The sequence below is a fragment of the Mesocricetus auratus genome, unplaced genomic scaffold, assembly GCF_017639785.1.
Source record: "Mesocricetus auratus isolate SY011 unplaced genomic scaffold, BCM_Maur_2.0 Super-Scaffold_100010, whole genome shotgun sequence".
Lineage (NCBI taxonomy): Eukaryota > Metazoa > Chordata > Mammalia > Rodentia > Cricetidae > Mesocricetus > Mesocricetus auratus.
In genome coordinates, this window is record NW_024429194.1 from 18,984,440 (window position 1) to 19,002,489 (window position 18,050).

Genomic DNA, 18,050 nt, shown 5'->3' on the forward strand with positions numbered 1-18,050 from the left:
TGCATGGCAAGTGCCTTTGCCTTCTGAGTCATCTTATGGGCCCATGGCAAAGAATTTTCTATGTATTCTGTAGACTGTCTCTTCTCAATGGTGACTGCCTCCTTCCTAATTTTACATACTCCCATGTTAACTCTTAGGATTATTTCCTATGTTCCTGGGCTCCTTGCTAGAGAATCCTGTCTATACCATCTTGAACTGTTTTATCTTGACCTTATTTTGAAAATAGAAATAGCATCCTTTGAAATACAGGTAAGAAAATCTCAAATCATTATTTGAGATTGGTGTTATCCATGTTTATAGTACCTGACACCCTTTTTCTTTTAATGAGGGTTTAAATGTGGAATCTCTGAAATGGATTAGCCTTCCAAGAATACATAAATGAGTAAAACAAAGTTTTAAAAGTCAATGATACCACCAAAATCAAACAAAGTTCAAAGCTCAAGAAAAGAAATGTACACACACACACACACACACTCACACACACACACACAGAGAGAGAGAGAGAGAGAGAGAGAGAGAGAGAGAGAATCTTAAAACGCTAGAATTAGTCTTCTTTATATACAACAGGACCTATCTAAAGAGATGAGCATTTCAAGAAAAGTCTCTATGCACTTGTACATACAGAGCTCTGAGGTCATTCTGCAGTTACTAATCACACTGCCACATAGAAAGCTATCCTTATGGCTTTTTAAATATTTTAGAAAAGTTTTAAAACAGACATGGAAGAATTAGTCTGTGGTGGTTAGTTTCTTCTTCAGGATGATGAGTGGCAGATTTGTGAAAACATGAAGAAAGAAAGAGTAAAAAGCAGAGTGTCAAATAATGCATACAATCTGCTATCTTAGCCACAGCATGGGAAACAGACATCTTTTCCAGATTCTCCAAGATTCACAAACACACAAGCTAGCTCTAAGTGGACACTTTCTGTGTTCTCTAATGAAAAGACACTTTGAACATATATGTGTGAGCCACAGACAGTGGAAAGACTGAACTACAAAAAAAAGAAAAAGAAAAAGAAAAAGAAAAACACGATGTGGTGCTTTTGCTATAGAAGTATAGAAATGTGCCAACACACAGGCAGGGAGACAGACAAACAAGCTTATCACCTGGCTCCAGGCTGCTGCCATCCTGCTTGTCTATCACACCCATGTGCATTTACTTTCCTAAGCATTCTTTGTTTTGTTTTTAGAGACAGAATTGTTTTCTCTGTGTAGACTGACCTGAAACTCAAGAGATCCGCCTGCCTCTGCCTCTGCCTCCCGAGTGCTGGGATTAAAGGCGTGTAAAAGCACACCCTTTTGCTTTTCCCTTAGTAGGTAGAATTACTCCTCCCACTCCCACATCTGTAATTGAAACCAGGGCACTGAGTTATCCCCCAGCTTCAAAATTAACATTTCAATAAAATTCTCAGACAATACCTTCAGTTCTGAATGGAAGTAACTTTGAGGTCAATCCACAAAATTTCAAGATGTTTGGCTGAGGTCCATGGAATAAATATATTTTCTATCATAATCTATTCTTCCCTCACACAAATGTTAGACATCAAAAGTGATTGTTCAGCCTGGCCAAGTTATGAATACCTTTGATCCCAGGAGGCAGAGACAAGCGGAACTCTGATTTAAGGCCAGCCTGATCTATGTAGTAAGTTCCAGACTATCCAGGGCTCTACAGAGAGGCCTGTCTTAAAAACAAAACAAAAACCCTTTAACAACTTGTCTCTGCCCTCACAAACTAATTTTACAACCACCCAAGGGTTGCAGGCCACCAACTTTAGGTGCTGGTGGGAATGAAGCCTCTCTAAGAAATATTAGATGGAACTCCACATCAAAACCCAAGTCCTACTAGCCGGGCGTTGGTGGTGCACGCCTTTAATCCCAGCACTTGGGAGGCAGAGGCAGGTGGATCTCTGTGAGTTCGAGGCCAGCCTGGTCTACAAGAGCTAGTTCCAGGACAGCCTCCAAAGCCACAGAGAAACCCTGTCTTGAAAAAAACCAACCAAAAAAAAAAAAAAAAACCCAAGTCCTCTGCAATACTTACACAATCAGAAAACCACCACACAGCATGCATTACCTATATTAGCAGGCATCCTTAGACTCAGAACTACTTTTAAACCAAATAACACAACAAAAAGTTTTAACAAATAGTAAAACAGTCAAAGCTTTCAGACTTTCAAAGACATGTAAAAGATTTGAGGGAAGATTAGTGACAGAAAAATAGAATCTCTTATATGTTATTCAAGTACATGTCTGAATGACTACATAGGCAGACCCATGAGCTGGCAGGAAAGACCGACCGATCAAGGGAGAAGTCTGTGGGTGAAGAGCTGTGCAGCTGCCTTTCCTCAAAGCAAAAACAAATGACCAGTAAACACCTTCTGAACCAAATGGGAGCATGCCCCATAGAGCAGGGCTGTGCGCTCACACTCTTTCCTCTCAGGGAGGAGGAGGAACAGAAGGCAACTGACCTAACATGCTTCCATGACACTGAGACAGTATTCTACATGTGCTATTCAGAAGGACTAAAGAACCTCTTCGTTGTTTTTGAGACAAGATCCGTCTACACAGCCACAGCTATTCTGAAACTCACTGTCTTAACCTGTCTGGCCTCGAACTCAGAGATCCACCTGCCTCTGTCTCCCAAGGCATGTGCCACTACACCCAGTTAGAACCTCATTTTATTAGATATTGCAAAAAATTCTTCTTGTACAAAATTAACATTCATTTCCAATATACACAAAACAGGTTTTTTGCTATTCACAGTTATTAAAACAAGTTTTCTTCATGTCATCACTATATAGTACTAATTTGACCAGCGTGCTATACTTACAGGGTAAATTAGCTTCAAGTTCTGCAACTTCTGTAAAAATAAAGAGACTGTTGTTAGTAGAAATCTTCATATTATCAGTTTAAAATAGTAATTTCTTCTATGATTACAGAAGTTAGATGAACTGAAACCTGGTTTAAAATTAATATTTTAAGCTATTTAGTTTTCATAAATACAAGGTGACATGCAGAGTACCAATCAATAAATGCAGAAAAAAAAAAGACAACTCATCACTCTAATAAGAATAAAAGCCATGTCACATCAACACAGCAACTGCCTACAGGTAAGCAGTAACTACAGTGCTTTTATAAAATGATTCTTCCTATGCAACAGATCTACTTTTTTCAAACTGTGATTATATGTCTCTTCTCCAATATGCCTACAAGTTACCTCCTTGTAACTTACATTTCTTGACCTCAGACCTCTCCCATGAGACTTCAGACCATTCAGTTCACACCTTCAGTAACTTACTGGTGTTTAAGCCCAGCATCCTTCCACAGGTCAAAACTACAGCTCTCCTTCCCAGTATCACCCTATCAAAAGAGCCAAGGTCTCACTCTCTACCATCTGGTTGATAGAAAACAATATGCTTACTCTCACCACTATTCCACAGAGCACTAGAGGAAGTAGAATCATCAGGGCTGTTTATAGAAGATGTATCACACAGAGAAGGCCTAGATCCCAACAGCAAACGATAAACATTAAAACTAATGCCAGGTGTGGTGGCGCACACCTTTGATCCCAGTACTCAGGAAGCAAAGGCAAGCAGGTCTGAGTTTGAGGCCAGTCAGGGCTCTGTTACACACAGAAACCCTGTCTCAACCCCCAAAGAAAGAAGTTCTAACAAATAAAGTCAAAGAAAACAAGATCAACACACAAAAAACAATCTGTTACATTAATAATGGATTATTTAAAATAAAAAAGCAATGTCAGGTGTGGTGGTACACACCTGTAATACAAGCTCTCTAGACGTTCAAAGCCATCCAGTAGTTCCAGAACCATATCCTGTCTTTAAAAACTAAAAATAAAAAGGCACATAAAAACAAGAGGGAAGGAGATTAAAAGGAAGAGAGAAAAGGAAAGAAAGAAAACTGAGGGCTGGAGTAGCTAAGGGGTAGAATGTTGTCTATGTGAGGCCCTAGGTTCAATCTCCAACACTGTACAAAAAGACAAAGAAACTGAGAAAGCGATTCCATTTACCAAAAATATTATTCATGGCTAAATTTAATTATGAGGATAAAGCATCTGTATACTCAAACTGTAAAATACTATGGACCAAACAAATGGGACCCACCACCCAATGAAATTTACAGACACTGTGCAATCCCCATCACAATTTCAGTGGCATTCTTCACAGAACCTCTAGAACCGTAAGATCCACAGAATCTTGAAGATGAGCAACAAAGTGTTTTTTCAAGACAGGGTTTTTCTCGGTGTAGCTTTGGAGCCTGTCCTGGAACTAGCTCTTTAATCCCAGCACTCGGGAGGCAGAGGCAGGCGGATCTCTGAGAGTTTCATACCAACCTGGTCTATAGGAACTAGCTCCAGGACAGCCTCCAAAGCCACAGAGAAACCCTGTCCCAAATAAACAAACAAAGAGGCCAACAAAACAAGGGGAAGTTAGAGCAAACCTATGAACACATACAGTCAATAATGTGCAAAAGCATCAAGACAACATGGGGAAGTGAGTGCCTCCAGGGAGAACTAGATGCCCTTACACAAACTATCAAAAGCCCCAAGGGTGGTGGTGGAGTAAATTCTCCAACCTGGCTTTAGCAATGTTGTAATTTTTTTAAAGCGCAAATAAGAGAAGCAAAACTGGAACAGTGAATTATATTAAGCTGAAGCACTACAGCACAGCAAAGAAAAGGTGTAGTCTATATAGATAGGCTAGGAGGAAATGTCTGCCAATCATGTAGCTGAAAAGGATTTAATGTAAAAGATATGGAGCACACACAACAGAAAAGAATGATTAAAAAATAAAAATTAGGCAGAGGACCTGAACAGACATTTCGCCAAAGAGAAAAATGTCAACAGTTTTATGAAAAGATACACAGCAGTCCAGCAGTCACTATGCATCAAAACAAGACTATGACTGCTATCTCACATCTTTCCGGTTTCGTTACTACTAGACATATGAGGTAACAACTGTGGTGAGGCTACAGAGAAAATGGAACACTCATACAATATGCAAGGGAGTGAATCAGTAGTTATGAAAAATAGCAGTCCCTCAAAAATCTAAAAATAGAGGGAGAAACAAAACTACCACATGACCTAGCAACCCTTCTGAATATATACTAAAAATAAATGAATCAGTACCTTTTAGGAGGTTCTCAACCTGTGCATCTCAGGTGTTTACATTACCATTCATAACAGTAGCAAAATTACTGTTACAAAGTAGCAACAAAATAATTTTATGGATGGGGTCACCATGACATGAGCAATTGTATTAAAGGGTCGTAGCATTAGGAAGGTTAAGACCACTGTTTAGAGGGACAAACACTCCCATGCTCACTGCAGTTATCTCCCCAAAACCCCAGCCCAAGACAGGGTTTTTCTGTCTAACAGCAACAGTCCTTGCTGTCCTGGAACTCGCTCTGTAGACCAGGCTGGCCTCAAACTTACAGAGATCCACCTGTCTCTGCCTCACAAGTGCTGGGATTAAAGGAGTGTGCCAACACCTTCCGGCCAACCGCAGTTATTTTTCATGATAACCAAGATACTGAATAATAAAGAAACTGTGGGATATGTAAGGAACACTAACATTAGCAAAGACGATCCTGCCATTTATGACAACATGGACCAAAGGACATCAATGCTAAGTAAAATAAGCCAACACAGAAGAAACAAACTGTTGAATACAAAGAAACCGAATAATGGTGATAAGGGATAAGGGCAAAGGCAAAGGGTACAAAGTTAAGGTTACATAGGAATAAGTCCAGAGTGCTAATGTGACTATGAATTCCCTTGATAGTAACTGTTTTACTATGTATACAGCATATAGATTTGTAAAATCATAATGAACCACAAGTAAAATAATATTGGGAGGGCACTCAGGACATGACACCCTGCAATAAACAGGCCAGCAAAAGCTATCTATGCCTGGACAGAAAGTAGCATAGTCTAGGTCTTTGGTTGAGTAAATTCTGAAGCTTGAGACCGACAGGAAGTCTCCAAGCTGCTTTAAAGAATAGGTAGAATTTTAGTCCCAGGTAGATGGGGTACAAGAGCAGGCAGAAGGCATAAGTGTTGGCAAAGCAATAGTACACAACACAGCAAAGCGATGAGAAATGAGGTACAAAAATAAGGACAGGATCATGAAGGTGCCCAAGGAGATTGAGCATTAGTTCTTAAGTTTTGCCTCAAGCGAACACAATAGTACAAAGAAGGGCAGGGGAGGGGGGCAAGTGACCTCTGTACCCGGCAGCAAGCACCAGGAGAAGGCAGTTAGTAAGAAGCTAGTGAGCACTGTGGATCAGACCTGGCTGCTGGCTAGTGAAATAGAGGAAATTCAAGAGAAAAAAATGTAAAGCAGAGCAGGAAAGGGAAGACAGGTTCCTGACCAAAAGGCCAAGCATCAAGACAAGCCCTTCGAGAGAAGTGGGAAGGCATGCTGACTGTTGCAGGCATGAGTGGGAATTTGAGCCAAGCGAGGCTCAGGGTATGGAGACCCTTGGGCTTACAGCTATTAGCACTGTGGATGAAACGACAGAGCTTTGGGTGGAGACAGATAGCCTATTTGGAGACAGATTGCCTTAGTGTTCAGCAATCCAGACCAGACACTGAGCAAAGGTGATTGGGCAGGAGGAGCTGGGGCAGGGGCAGGGCCCACCACATCCCTTCATGTTCCAGGGGCACCTGGCACAGAGCCAATGCACTACTACAGTGATAGTCTCATGCTAAGAAGAAGGAAATATAAAATCCACAACACAGGTCAAGGGGTGAAGAGGACCATCCTCTTGCTGGGGTTGGTAAGGCACAAGTTCTATCACTGACCACAAGCTTTGAGTTCACCCTCTTGGCAGTCTAAGTCACAGGTACTTTTAAAAAATACTTAAGGGCTGGGTATGGTGGCTCATGCCTATAACACCAGTACTCAATATGCTGAGGTAGAAGGAACTTGAACTTGAAGCCAGCTTGGGTTATACAGTGAGACCCTTTCTCAAACAAAAATAAGTCAATGGAGGTAATAAGTCTGTGAAAGGTGCACTGTCACTATGTTTCTGAATGTGTGTGACTCTGAACTGTCTTTTTCAAAGGCTAAAGGATGCTCTTGCCCTTCCTGGGAGAGACAGGCAGAGAGCTAAGACCATAAATGAGTCATTCACATTCATCATTTTTAAGTGCTATCCACGAAACTAAACCATTTTTGAAGCAAATACCAGCATATTCTATTGTCATCCAGACTCACCTACTGACAACTGGAACTCTGCCCACCAGGTAAGAATTTCATATGAAACAGATAATGACCAGCAGAAGCAAAAGAGAAAATGCAGTGCCACAGGATGAAGAAGTGAGTCTGGGCGCACGCACAGGCAAGGTTGGTTACAGAGCACATATGGGCAGGAGGACTGGAAGGAACGGGCAGATGTCCTGATCAATGGTCCACTTCTCTTCTGGAAATGGTGAGTGTACTGTAGATTAAAGACCCTCTCTCAAGCAGGTGTGGTGCACGCCTTTAATCCTAGCACTCAGCAGGCAGAGGCAAGCAATCTAAGTTCGAGGTCAGCATGGTCTACAGAGCGAGTTCCAGAACAGATAGGGCTACACAGAGAAACCCTGTCTGGAAAGCCAAAAAAAAAAAGGGGGGGGGGGGACTGGAGAGATGGCCCAAAGGTTAAGAGTAATGGCTGTTTTTCCAGAGGACCTAGGTTCAATTCCCAGCACCCATATGGCAGCTCACAACCTGTCTGTGTAACTAGCTCCAGGGGCTCCAATACCTTTATACACAGACATACATGCAGACAACAATACACATTAAAAAAAAAAAAAAAAGACCTGCGTGGTAGTGGCGGCACACATCTTTAATCCCAGCACTTGGGAGGCAGAGGCAGGTGGACCTCTGTAAGTTTGAAACCAGCCTGGTCTACAAGAGCTACTTCCAGACAGGCTTCAAAGCTACACAGAGAAACCCTGTCTTGAAAATAAATAAATAAATGCCTTAATCACATCAGTACTTAGGGAGTGTTCTGCTATATGATTCTACTCAATAGCTTTATTTAAAAAAAAACTTATCATGTATAGTCATATTGTATAAAGACTTTATGACTTTTTAGTAATCTGAATTCTGTATACTATCCCCACAATCTCGTAGCTACAGGGATTCTAAAATCCTGGATACCCCAGGCCTCAATCACTCCAGTACCATTAAAAATTTTAAGTAGGCTCAGGTACCTAAATTAGTGTGTTGTTCTCTAACTCTTGGTCTTTGTGGTCTGTTACAACAAAAATATCTAATTCGTGGGTGGTTTGTACAACAGATATTTTTCATAATTCTGAAGACTGGCTGGCCAAAACCAAGGCACCAGCAGATTCTGAATCTGGTGAGGGCTCAGAGCCTTCACAGCAAATTCTTGCTGTGTGTTCAAATGGTAGGATAGGCAAGGAAGCTATCTAGGATCTCCTTTTACTAGCAACACTACCCCAAAAATTACCTCCCAATATCACCTCAAATGTTTAGATTTGAATGTACAAATCTGGAAGACAAGTCATTCAGACTGCTTTAGACCACTGCCTGTGAATAGATGACCTAATACCATTATATACACACATAAACTTAATAAAAAGTTTCATTTTTCTCTTTCTGCCGTTTGCCTGAGGAGGCAGGCCTCTGTCTCTTTCTCTTTCTCCTCCCTTTCAATAAACTTTCCACATTAAAAAAGTTCTAATTTTACATGGCATCAATAAATGTAAGCCTTTGCTTGTACTCATCATGCTCAGTGACTCACCCAGAAAGGAAGAGGGCTGAGGAGAGCCCCAAACACAGCCTGCTGACCACACCAAGACTCCTCTGTTCCACCTGTCAGAGTCGGCAAAGGAATAGAATCCTTGGAACATGGGATTTCAATAAAGATGCCTGGCACTTTGTCTAGCCCAGTGCAGAATATAAAACACCCATCAAATCTGCACAGTGCTTTCACAAGATAACAACACCTCTTTTGGAAGGTGGCTCAGCATTTCTGGGAGGCACCTAACACCTTGCACAACTCAGGCTGCATAACTTCCTTCTGAGAAATTATTTTACTTTCTATGTAAGGACCAAACCAGAGGCCACTGCAAGTGTGATCATAAGCAGACTACAAAATCCAGTTACCGCAATGGCTTCCACACCTTATGCACTCAGCTCTTCTTGCTTTGGGCAACTCACAACACTGGGCTCTAGCTGTGTCCTCCAGATCTCCTACCCCACCTTCATACCCTTCATGGTACGAATGACACAGCCTGCCCCAGCCCTACTTTGTGCGCTACCCGGGCACAAAATCTCTGGTAAAGTGGTGCACGTAAACACACTTGCCTTACACAGTGGCAGGGCCCCTCCTGTTTATATCTTGAGATATTAAGAACTTCTCTCATGTGGTCTGGGACCGAGGAAGAATTCCAAAGGTACTATGGCCTAAATTTGTGTCCCTTATCTTCATTTATGGAAGCTCTATGCTCTAATAAAGTGGCACTTGGAGGTCATTAGGCAGTCTTGGCAGAACTCACACATGAGATCAGTGTCCTCAGTAGAAGACCATTCTCCCCAGGCACCTTTCTTTCTCTGTTGGGTGATGACACAAGCAGAGAGTCATTTGTTTATAAACTAATAAGACTTCACTAGGACTTGATCTTGGACATCAAATCAGCTTCTAGAACTATGAGAAATGTGTAGCTTATGTTACCCAATCTGTAGTGGTTTGTTATAGCATCCTAAGCTAAGATAAACAGCCAGCCCAGTCAGAGATGCACATGGTTCTTAGCAGACGTGAGTTCCAATACCAGCAAGTATATGAGTTGAGCCCTTCATTCCTAGGACATGGGTCTCAGCCCTTCTAGGGAGCACTGATACAACTAACTCACTCACCAAAAGTGTTCTAGTGTCACTCTAAAATGCAAACCACAACCCCCAAAAAACAGTTTCCTCTAACAAAGGCCTAGTATCGCTAAGAATGTAGCCCTGGACTTCATACCACCTACTTATGACATGAGCACACACAATAAATAACAAGCTGGGCACCTATCTATGACTTCCATGGACCCTCCTGGCCCCTTATGCTGTCTGGTGTACTTATGGAGGCTACCCAGGTTCCCTGAAGAACATCACTGGTGTTTAACCTTCAACAGAACACATAATTCTGTTTGTGCTCAGACAGCTGTCCTCCTACTTGACTGTTAGCAGGACTCCGTGTTAGGCTACCCCTCAATTCATATGCTGTCAAATGCTGACAACCGTGTCAAGCTGAACTCTGACCCACTCACTCACCAGATTAGCGTGGGAGACTAGCATTGGGAACAGACTTGGGGACCTCTCTCCAGTTCAGGAGCCACCTTAGCACAGGGGTATGTGGCAGCCCTGGTAGATTGTAAGAGCCCAACCACACATTATCCCTCACTCTAAGATGCCTGGTGGTGCTTAAAGGAAGACAAGAGTGGAACCCAGACTATACAGTTCACTAGTAAGTGGCAGGGCCCCATGAACCCCTCCCCTATTTATAAAAGCACCTACTTTGGCCTGTTAATATCTACAATCTTTCCTTTGGCTCTTTGGGACGCTAACAGTCAGGAAAAGGACAGTCTTCTGTGATATACTGCCCAGATGCCCTCTCACTGGGCTATGGACACATGGCCTTTATCCTGGATTTTTATGGCTGTAGACCGCCACACTGCAGGCTACACACCTTCCAAGACAGCCCCACAAGACTAAAAGCAGAGCAGGAAGGCATGAGCCTTCTGCCAGCCTGGTGTCAGCTCTAAGAACTGAGCAAAGGCTCTAAGGGGACATTCTCCTCTAAGTGTGATCATCCCTCAGCTTGCTTTCTTCACCTCTCTCTACTCTATTGTCTCCAAACAAGCTCCTGCCTCCCCTGTTAGAATGCAGTCTGCAGTTCTAAGTCCTAGACACAACCAAAGTTTCCTAGACCCTGTCCATACTCATGAAAGACATCTTCACAGGAACCAACTTTATGACCTAGGACAATCATCCCAATTAGAGCAGTCTTACTAAACTCAGACTCTTTTCAAAGTCCCTAAAGGGATTTTTCTCTGGAAAGGTTTTTCACTATGATCACCCTGGAGCTATCTGAAAACTCCCAGGCTCAGGATGGGAGGAGACTCTGTCAAAACTCTCTTTTCTGTTAACTTGCATTTCTGCTCTTTGAACTGCAGTGTTTAATCTGTTTTCCTAGAGCTTGCCTCACCCCTAAGATGTAAATCTGGCCATCCTGCTCCAACTATTGCAGGCTTCTTAGCTTAAATCTCAGCTCTTCAGATGGAAAAGGAAGCACCATCCTGGCAATTACCTCCTAAAATGCTTGCTATGGTTTGATCCACAATACCTGCTATACTCTGAAGATGCCCAAACTCATATTAAAATCTAATCCCCAGCCGGGCATTAGTGGTGCACGCCTTTAATCCCAGCACTTGGGAGGCAGAGGCAGGTGGGTCTCTGTGAGTTTGAGACCAGCCTGGTTTACAAGAGCTAGTTCCAGGACAACCTCCAAAGCCACAGAGAAACCCTGTCTCAAAAAAACAAACAAACAAACAAACAAAAAAAAGAGGTGGGGTTTTGGAGTGATTAAGTTATGAGGGCTCTATTCACATGAATAATTCAGTGCCATTTATCTTGTCTTCTGAAGGGACCAGTGTCCTCTCCTAGGATAGAGCAACCTGGTCGCATCTCAGAAGCAGAGTAGAGTTCTCACCAGAGACCAACACTTGTCTTTTTCTTTGACGGTGGGATTGGAGCCAGGTCCTGGTACATGTAAGGCAAGTGGCTTTATCAATGAGTCCAAAACTGCTTCCTTAACCTTAGCCTCCCTGACTATCTAAATCATGAGAAAGACGCACCTATTATCTACAAGGAATATACATTTTTTCACAGCAGTTTAGTCAGGATGTGGCCTCAAGTGCTTGGTGCACTAAAGCTGCTATTAACCATGATGGTGACAATGTGAAGAAGCAACAGTTTGCTCTCAGCTGACACCTCAAGACTTCTTTGCTACAAAATAAAATACTCTGCTCTAAATCGTGCAACTATACCCCCAAACTCCTCATCCTGGCTCTCCTGACTCTGGCTGCCTCTACAAATAGACCCTGAGGGTTCTGAAAAGTAAATGCCATCAGGCTCACCCAAGTGAAGTGCTCCAGGCTATATTCTCCCCTCTGGAACTTACAATCTAGATTGTTCTGGACTTATAGGCAAGAATGAGATGTAAACGTTTTTTTACTTTTAACCAATCATCCATAAGCTAGTCAATATTTAAGCTAATTCAAGATTTCAGTCCAGGAAGTTCCTAAGAGACTCTGTTGAACCTGCACAAACCCACTGCCTTCAACCTCTGCACCTCCACATGTGAAGGCCTCTGTAAGTGTGTAAGTGTACATCTGTGCATCCTTGCCCTTCCCACACACACAGAAACATGCAAGCCACACATATACCACCCCCCACAACACACAAAAGTAAACCCTTTATCAAACAGTTTTCCTTTACAAACATGGACAGCAACTATGACCTTAGGATACAATTTTAATGATTCAGTGAATTCTAATAATAACATTACAATACGTATTATTAACAGCTCATATAGCATTTGTGATTGTTGTTGTGCCTGTGCACTATGATAATTCTGTGAACAGACACCCAGCTTTTCACAGGATTCCTAAGCTGTGTCTTGTATGAACAAGGAAATGAGCCTAAGACATTACCTGTTCCAGGCTGGAACTGCTGTGCATCTCACAGGAAAGGGAACAGCAGAGAAAAATAACACCAGCACCCACATGCCTCAGGCCTGCCAATTCCTACTGTCTTCTTCTTTCCACAACATAGCATAGCAGCAGAGCCAACAAAGAGTATTCGTGGTGTGTCAGACACCACAGTTCTAACACCATCTCCTTCCTAACACAATCCCATCCTATGCCTGGTATAATCCTGTCCCTGTAAGTGACAATCAATCACATCTCATTTTATCTTTTTGAAACAAGGTCTCTCCATGGAACTCGGAGATCTACCAGTCTCTTCCTCCAGAGTGCTGGGATTAAAGGCATGCCTGGTTGATACTCATAGTTAAAATCATTTTAAAGAAGAATTTTCACTCAATAGGCTACTTTACATCCATCCCCAAAGAGGCTCCAAGCAAGCTTTACTTTGTTACAGGGTATGAAGACAGCTTCCATGGAGGATTATTACCTTTAACAAGCAACTTGTCTCTCACAGAAACCCTCCGAGTGGAGTCAGATGTGGAGGCAGATGTCCGGGATCCTTTGAGACCGTCATCCCGCTTCAGCTTGCTTGCCAGCGTTAGCATTACTGCCACCTTTCTTCTGGAAGACAGGCAAGAGTAAGACTAAGTAAGGACCTTGTCTCCAGACAGTAACTGGCAGGAGAAATACACAGGTGTTTTTACTTTAGATTTTTCTCTAGAATGTGTAGAAAATTTCTCCACTTATTAACAAAACTGAATTCCTTCACCACAAATGTGAATAACCTATGTGAATCTTTGTTAAGTTTAGGCGAGCCACAAATTTCATACTCACTAGGCACAGAATGGGTGCTAATTCAATCAGGATCAAACCTCACCCATCCCCAAGCTTTCCAATCAGCACACATTCACTGCCCTCACTGTTTCAAATGAAGTAACTGGCCCTGCAGCAACGCAATCCAGGTAGCCTGGGAGCAGAAATGACAGCTGATGCTTAGCTTTCCTTCTCCCTTGGAGAGAAGTGTGGAGTCTTCAAAGGACTGTTGCATTTACTGATCTACAATGTCAGCATCAAGAGCAAATTATAATACCCTAAACTGGACAGTCTTCACTGGCTGCTTCCAGCCCCTGGGAGTTTCAGGTTCCCTTGCTCCCTGGGAAGGACAGCAAAATCCAAAGGCAGGTGAGGTAATGCGCCTGACGGCCTACATAAAGGGTGAAACAACTGCCACCCACTCCTTAAGCCTTCAACTGTTAAAGCAGCATTAGAGCAACAGAACTGTTGGCAGAAGGCACAGGCACTTCCCATGTTCTCTGCTCCCCAGTCCCACGATCAGCATTCCCTACAAGAGGCTTTATTTATTCTAACCGATGGACCTGTGTGTGTGAAGGCATTAGCACCCAGAGTACAATTTACATTAGAATGTCAGCAATTCCTACCTTCAGAATCTATATACCCTTCCAGCAACCAGGCATTCCTCATACTTGACACCCTCAGAGAGGGACTCTATCAAGAGTAAGTGAACAGTTCAATATTTGCATGTTTTTAAATTATTTCCTTTCAATAAAGGTTTGATATTCTTTTTTTCTTTCTCTCTCTCTCTCTCTCTTTTTTTTTTTTTTTTTTGGTTTTGCCAGACAGGGTTTCTCTGTATTGTTTTGGAGGCTGTCCTGGAACTCGCTCTGTAGACCAGGCTGGCCTCGAACTCACAGATGTCCGCCTACCTTTGCCTCCCTAGTGCTGGGAATAAAGGCGGGTACCACCAATGCCTGGCTCAGGTTTAATGATTTTTCAATCTAAAAATTTCCAGGTGAAAGCTTTACCTAAGAGGTCAAACTTGAGGCTTAGGCCCTGAAAACAAGGATATTCCTCTCTTCACTGGTCCTTTAAAACATGTCAAACTCAGGTCTTCTGCCTAGTTTCTCATGCCACCTTTGTGCATCCCTAGTGAGGGTCAGATTTCATTTTGTACCACATATCACAAAGACAGTGAATATCATCTTCCAAACTGTACATGGCCCTGCCATACTGAGGACTGGTCACACGGGTTACAGGGGCACATACCTGCAACATCAGTATTTGGGAGGCTGAAGCAGGAAGATTTGTCAGTTGGAGGCTAGCCTGAGCTACAAAGGGAGATCATGTACCAACAAGCAAAATAAAAATACCAAAACAAAACAAGTAGCATTTGTCTAAATGCACCAAACAATTCTTGTATTGCATGTTAGTATGAATAAACTCATAGCATTGAGATCTGGGAAAGATTCCTATCATGTGCGTGTGCACGCATGTCCATGTGGGCCCTGGAACAAAAGGCATGGAGGGTGAGTGTCTAAAACACTCAGCTACAAGAAGCACTCACCACAAAAACCTAGTTTTCCCCTGAAGATGTGTTGTAAGTGTGGTCACGGTGTCGGGTTTACACACTGATCAACCATGAAGTGATGGGGCAGTTCAATCGTACTCAGTACAGCTGGCAAACATCTGAAAGCACACTAGCACTGGCTTCTTCCGCCCCACTCTACAATGCCTTTTCCTCAGGGAATCTACTGAAGAGATGAGCCAAGTATGTACACACACATCTTCCAAGTTTTTACTTCAGACACAGAGCTATGGTTCTACTGCTAAGTCACTTCCCCAGGGAGGCTTCAGTTCAAAGGCTAACAGAACAGCACAACACAGCAATGCTTTCCTGCCTTGGCCAGCACCTGGAATGATCTTGTCAGGAATTTCTCTAACGGGACTATGAGGCAGTGTTTGCCTGGCCAAGTTCAAGTCTAATGCGCTCTGACCCTGGGACATCAGGGTTGCCTGACAGCATAAGGACCAGTGAGTAATATGGGATGCTCTACATGGGGAGCATTAGACTTTCACCTTTGATAGCAAATGGTGGACAAGTGAAAAACAAAAGTGATTAATAGTTTAGTAGACAGTCCCCTGATAGTCACAATAGTTTTGTGGAAAATTAGCCGGGCGTTGGTGGCACAGGCCTTTAATCCCAGCACTCGGGAGGCAGAGGCAGGCAGATCTCTGAGTTTGAGGCCAGCCTGGTCTACAGATCGAGTGCCTGGACAGCCTCCAAAACAATATAGAGACACCCTGTCTCGAAGCCCCCACCCCAAAAAAAAAGAAAAGAAAAAGAAAATGAAGCCAGGGCACAAGCCACTCCACACCCTGAGGAGCTGCACTGCTCAGGGACCTGGCGATGGTCAGGCCTTCTCAAGCCACACTGATGCTGCTCTTAATGCTTTCCCTCACCTACACGGAGGCCAGCTCTGTTCTGGAAGGTACAGATTCTAGCTGGTAATCCTCAGTAAATTGTGCACTTTAAATGAAACATGCTGGGTAGAAAACACTGGTGCTGTTCCCACAGAAAACAATGTGCCCCTTCTAATAGTCTAAGGCTCGTAAGACTACAACAGCCACCGATTTCTCTATCATCTGTACCACTTCACTCTCGAATGCCACAGGAGGAACAAACCAGCCTCAATCGAGAAATGGCTCCATAATCAGAAAATTAAATCTATACAAAGGGAACGAAAATAATTACTCAAGCTACCTAAAGGCTAGCAGACCACCTGCAGTCATTTCAGAATTCTCCTCAACACATCCCACCTCTGGAAAACCTGACTTCAACCCGAACTTCCCGTTTCTTGAAAATCACACTGACTAAGGCAGTATTTTGGGAACAGATCAGCTATTCTGAACAGCACGCTCAGTCTGTGAATTCCACAAGTTGTAATTGGCCCAGTTAGTTCCTCCTCTGGGTGGGACCGACTTTTAGGCCAGCCACCAAAGATGACTCCAGCTTGTTATTTACCAGTCTCATCAATCCTGTTTACTCAGCATTCCTATGTGCTGTGGTGAAATCAGGCCCGTGTCACCTGCCAGTCAGCTCAAGGTGAGGCTAACTTCCTCACAAACCATCCCAATCCAAGTCCCGATGCAACCATTTAAATCAGAACTACAGGTCACTAGGGACACGTATTTAACCTCCCAAGCCTAAGGAAACAGATGAGGACATTTAGTCCACACCCCAGTGCCGTACTGTATGGCAGTTCCCAGGCGACTCTTGCCTACCAGGTTTACTGACAGCCCACCTCTGAAGCCCATCTTTGATTTCGGGTACCGAATGCCAGGTAGTTCCGCCCAGGTGGGGTTCCTGAAGCTCCCCCATCACTATGTGCTCTTAATTCCCAACGTGTCTCTCTCCCACTGCCCAGCTCCTGTCCCACCAGCTAGGGAGCCTGGGCACCAGGCCCACCAGCCGCCGCCTCACTGTCTATTCAACAGCAGCCTGCTCATTTCTGGGACCTGTGTTCAATCTCATCACCAGGTCTTGGGATGCCCTCTCTCCCTTCACCACCTAGCCCTCCCTATCAGGCACTTAGGGAGAGCCAACTCCCAACTACAGGCCAAGCTCCCCGGCACGAAGCCTTCTCCGGCCGCTCCGACCCACCGGCAGCGGCGAGGGGCGGGTCCAATGCCCACCCAAGACGGAGGAAACTGAGCCCGTCGGGGAGAAGGCCACACCCGAGATAACTCGCCGCGGCACCGGGTCAGGGACCGAACCGGACCAGGCGGGACCGGCCGCCCCTCCTTCCCGCTGCCGCGGTGGCGGGCCGCGTTCGCCTCCTGCCTCCCTCGGGGGGGGCAGCGGCCTCCCCGCCGTGGCCTCGGTCTCGCAGCGGGCCGGAGTTCGGCACCGTGACCTTGCCGAGGGCGGCAAGGGGTCCGTCCGCCTCGGCCCGGCCCTCAGAGCCACAAGGGGCTCGCTGCCCGCCCAGCGCTTCTCGTCAGCCGCCGACCTCACGGCCCCCGCCCGGAGCCCGGAGGCAGGAGCCGCGGCCGCCGCTCAGCCCCCCGCGACCGGCTCACCTGAGCACCGCGAGTCAGGCGAGGCGGGCCGGCATCCAACACCATACCCGACTAGCGGCGGCAGCAAGACACGATAGCACTCACAGCCGCACCGGCTCCCGGCGGCGGGACCGGAAGCAGAGGGGCGGGGCCTGCGCCGTGACCGCAGCCGGCGCTTTAAAAAAAAAAATTCAAAGCTGCGAAGAACTTTATTGGCAGCCCCAGGCGCAAACAACCGCGCGCGCGGGTCGGACTGGGAGGCCGTCGCTCATTGGCGGAGGGCACGACCTGAGGGCGGGCCAAGGGAGAGCCAAGGCTTTCCGTGATTGGTCACGGTGCCCGTGCGTCCCAGCGTCCCGCCTTCTGGAATGTTTTCATTCATTTGACCGCTTGAGGGCTTGGAAGTACTAGTGTAGTGCCTGAGGGTGGAGCTGTGTCCCTTTGCCCAGCACTGCGACGGAATGCTTTTGACC

General features: G+C 44.7%; 1 protein-coding gene across 4 annotated transcripts in view; it reads right to left on the reverse strand.

Moving 5' to 3' along the window:
• Window positions 1-17,734, reverse strand: part of Ube2f (ubiquitin conjugating enzyme E2 F (putative)) — a 41,527-nt gene extending 23,793 nt beyond the window's left edge. For 2 of the 4 annotated variants that reach the window (XM_021234190.2, XM_005082207.4), the window contains exons 1-3: window positions 17,599-17,734; window positions 13,208-13,341; window positions 2,827-2,856 (exon numbers count right to left, since the gene is read on the reverse strand). In XM_021234190.2, the coding sequence (XP_021089849.1) occupies window positions 2,827-2,856; window positions 13,208-13,325 (148 nt within the window). In that variant the 5' untranslated portion in view covers window positions 13,326-13,341; window positions 17,599-17,734. The remainder of the gene's footprint in view (window positions 1-2,826; window positions 2,857-13,207; window positions 13,342-17,598) is intronic. The other 2 variants (XM_005082208.4, XM_021234189.2) reach the window with 2 other exon arrangements.
• Window positions 17,735-18,050: the final 316 nt, after the last annotated feature.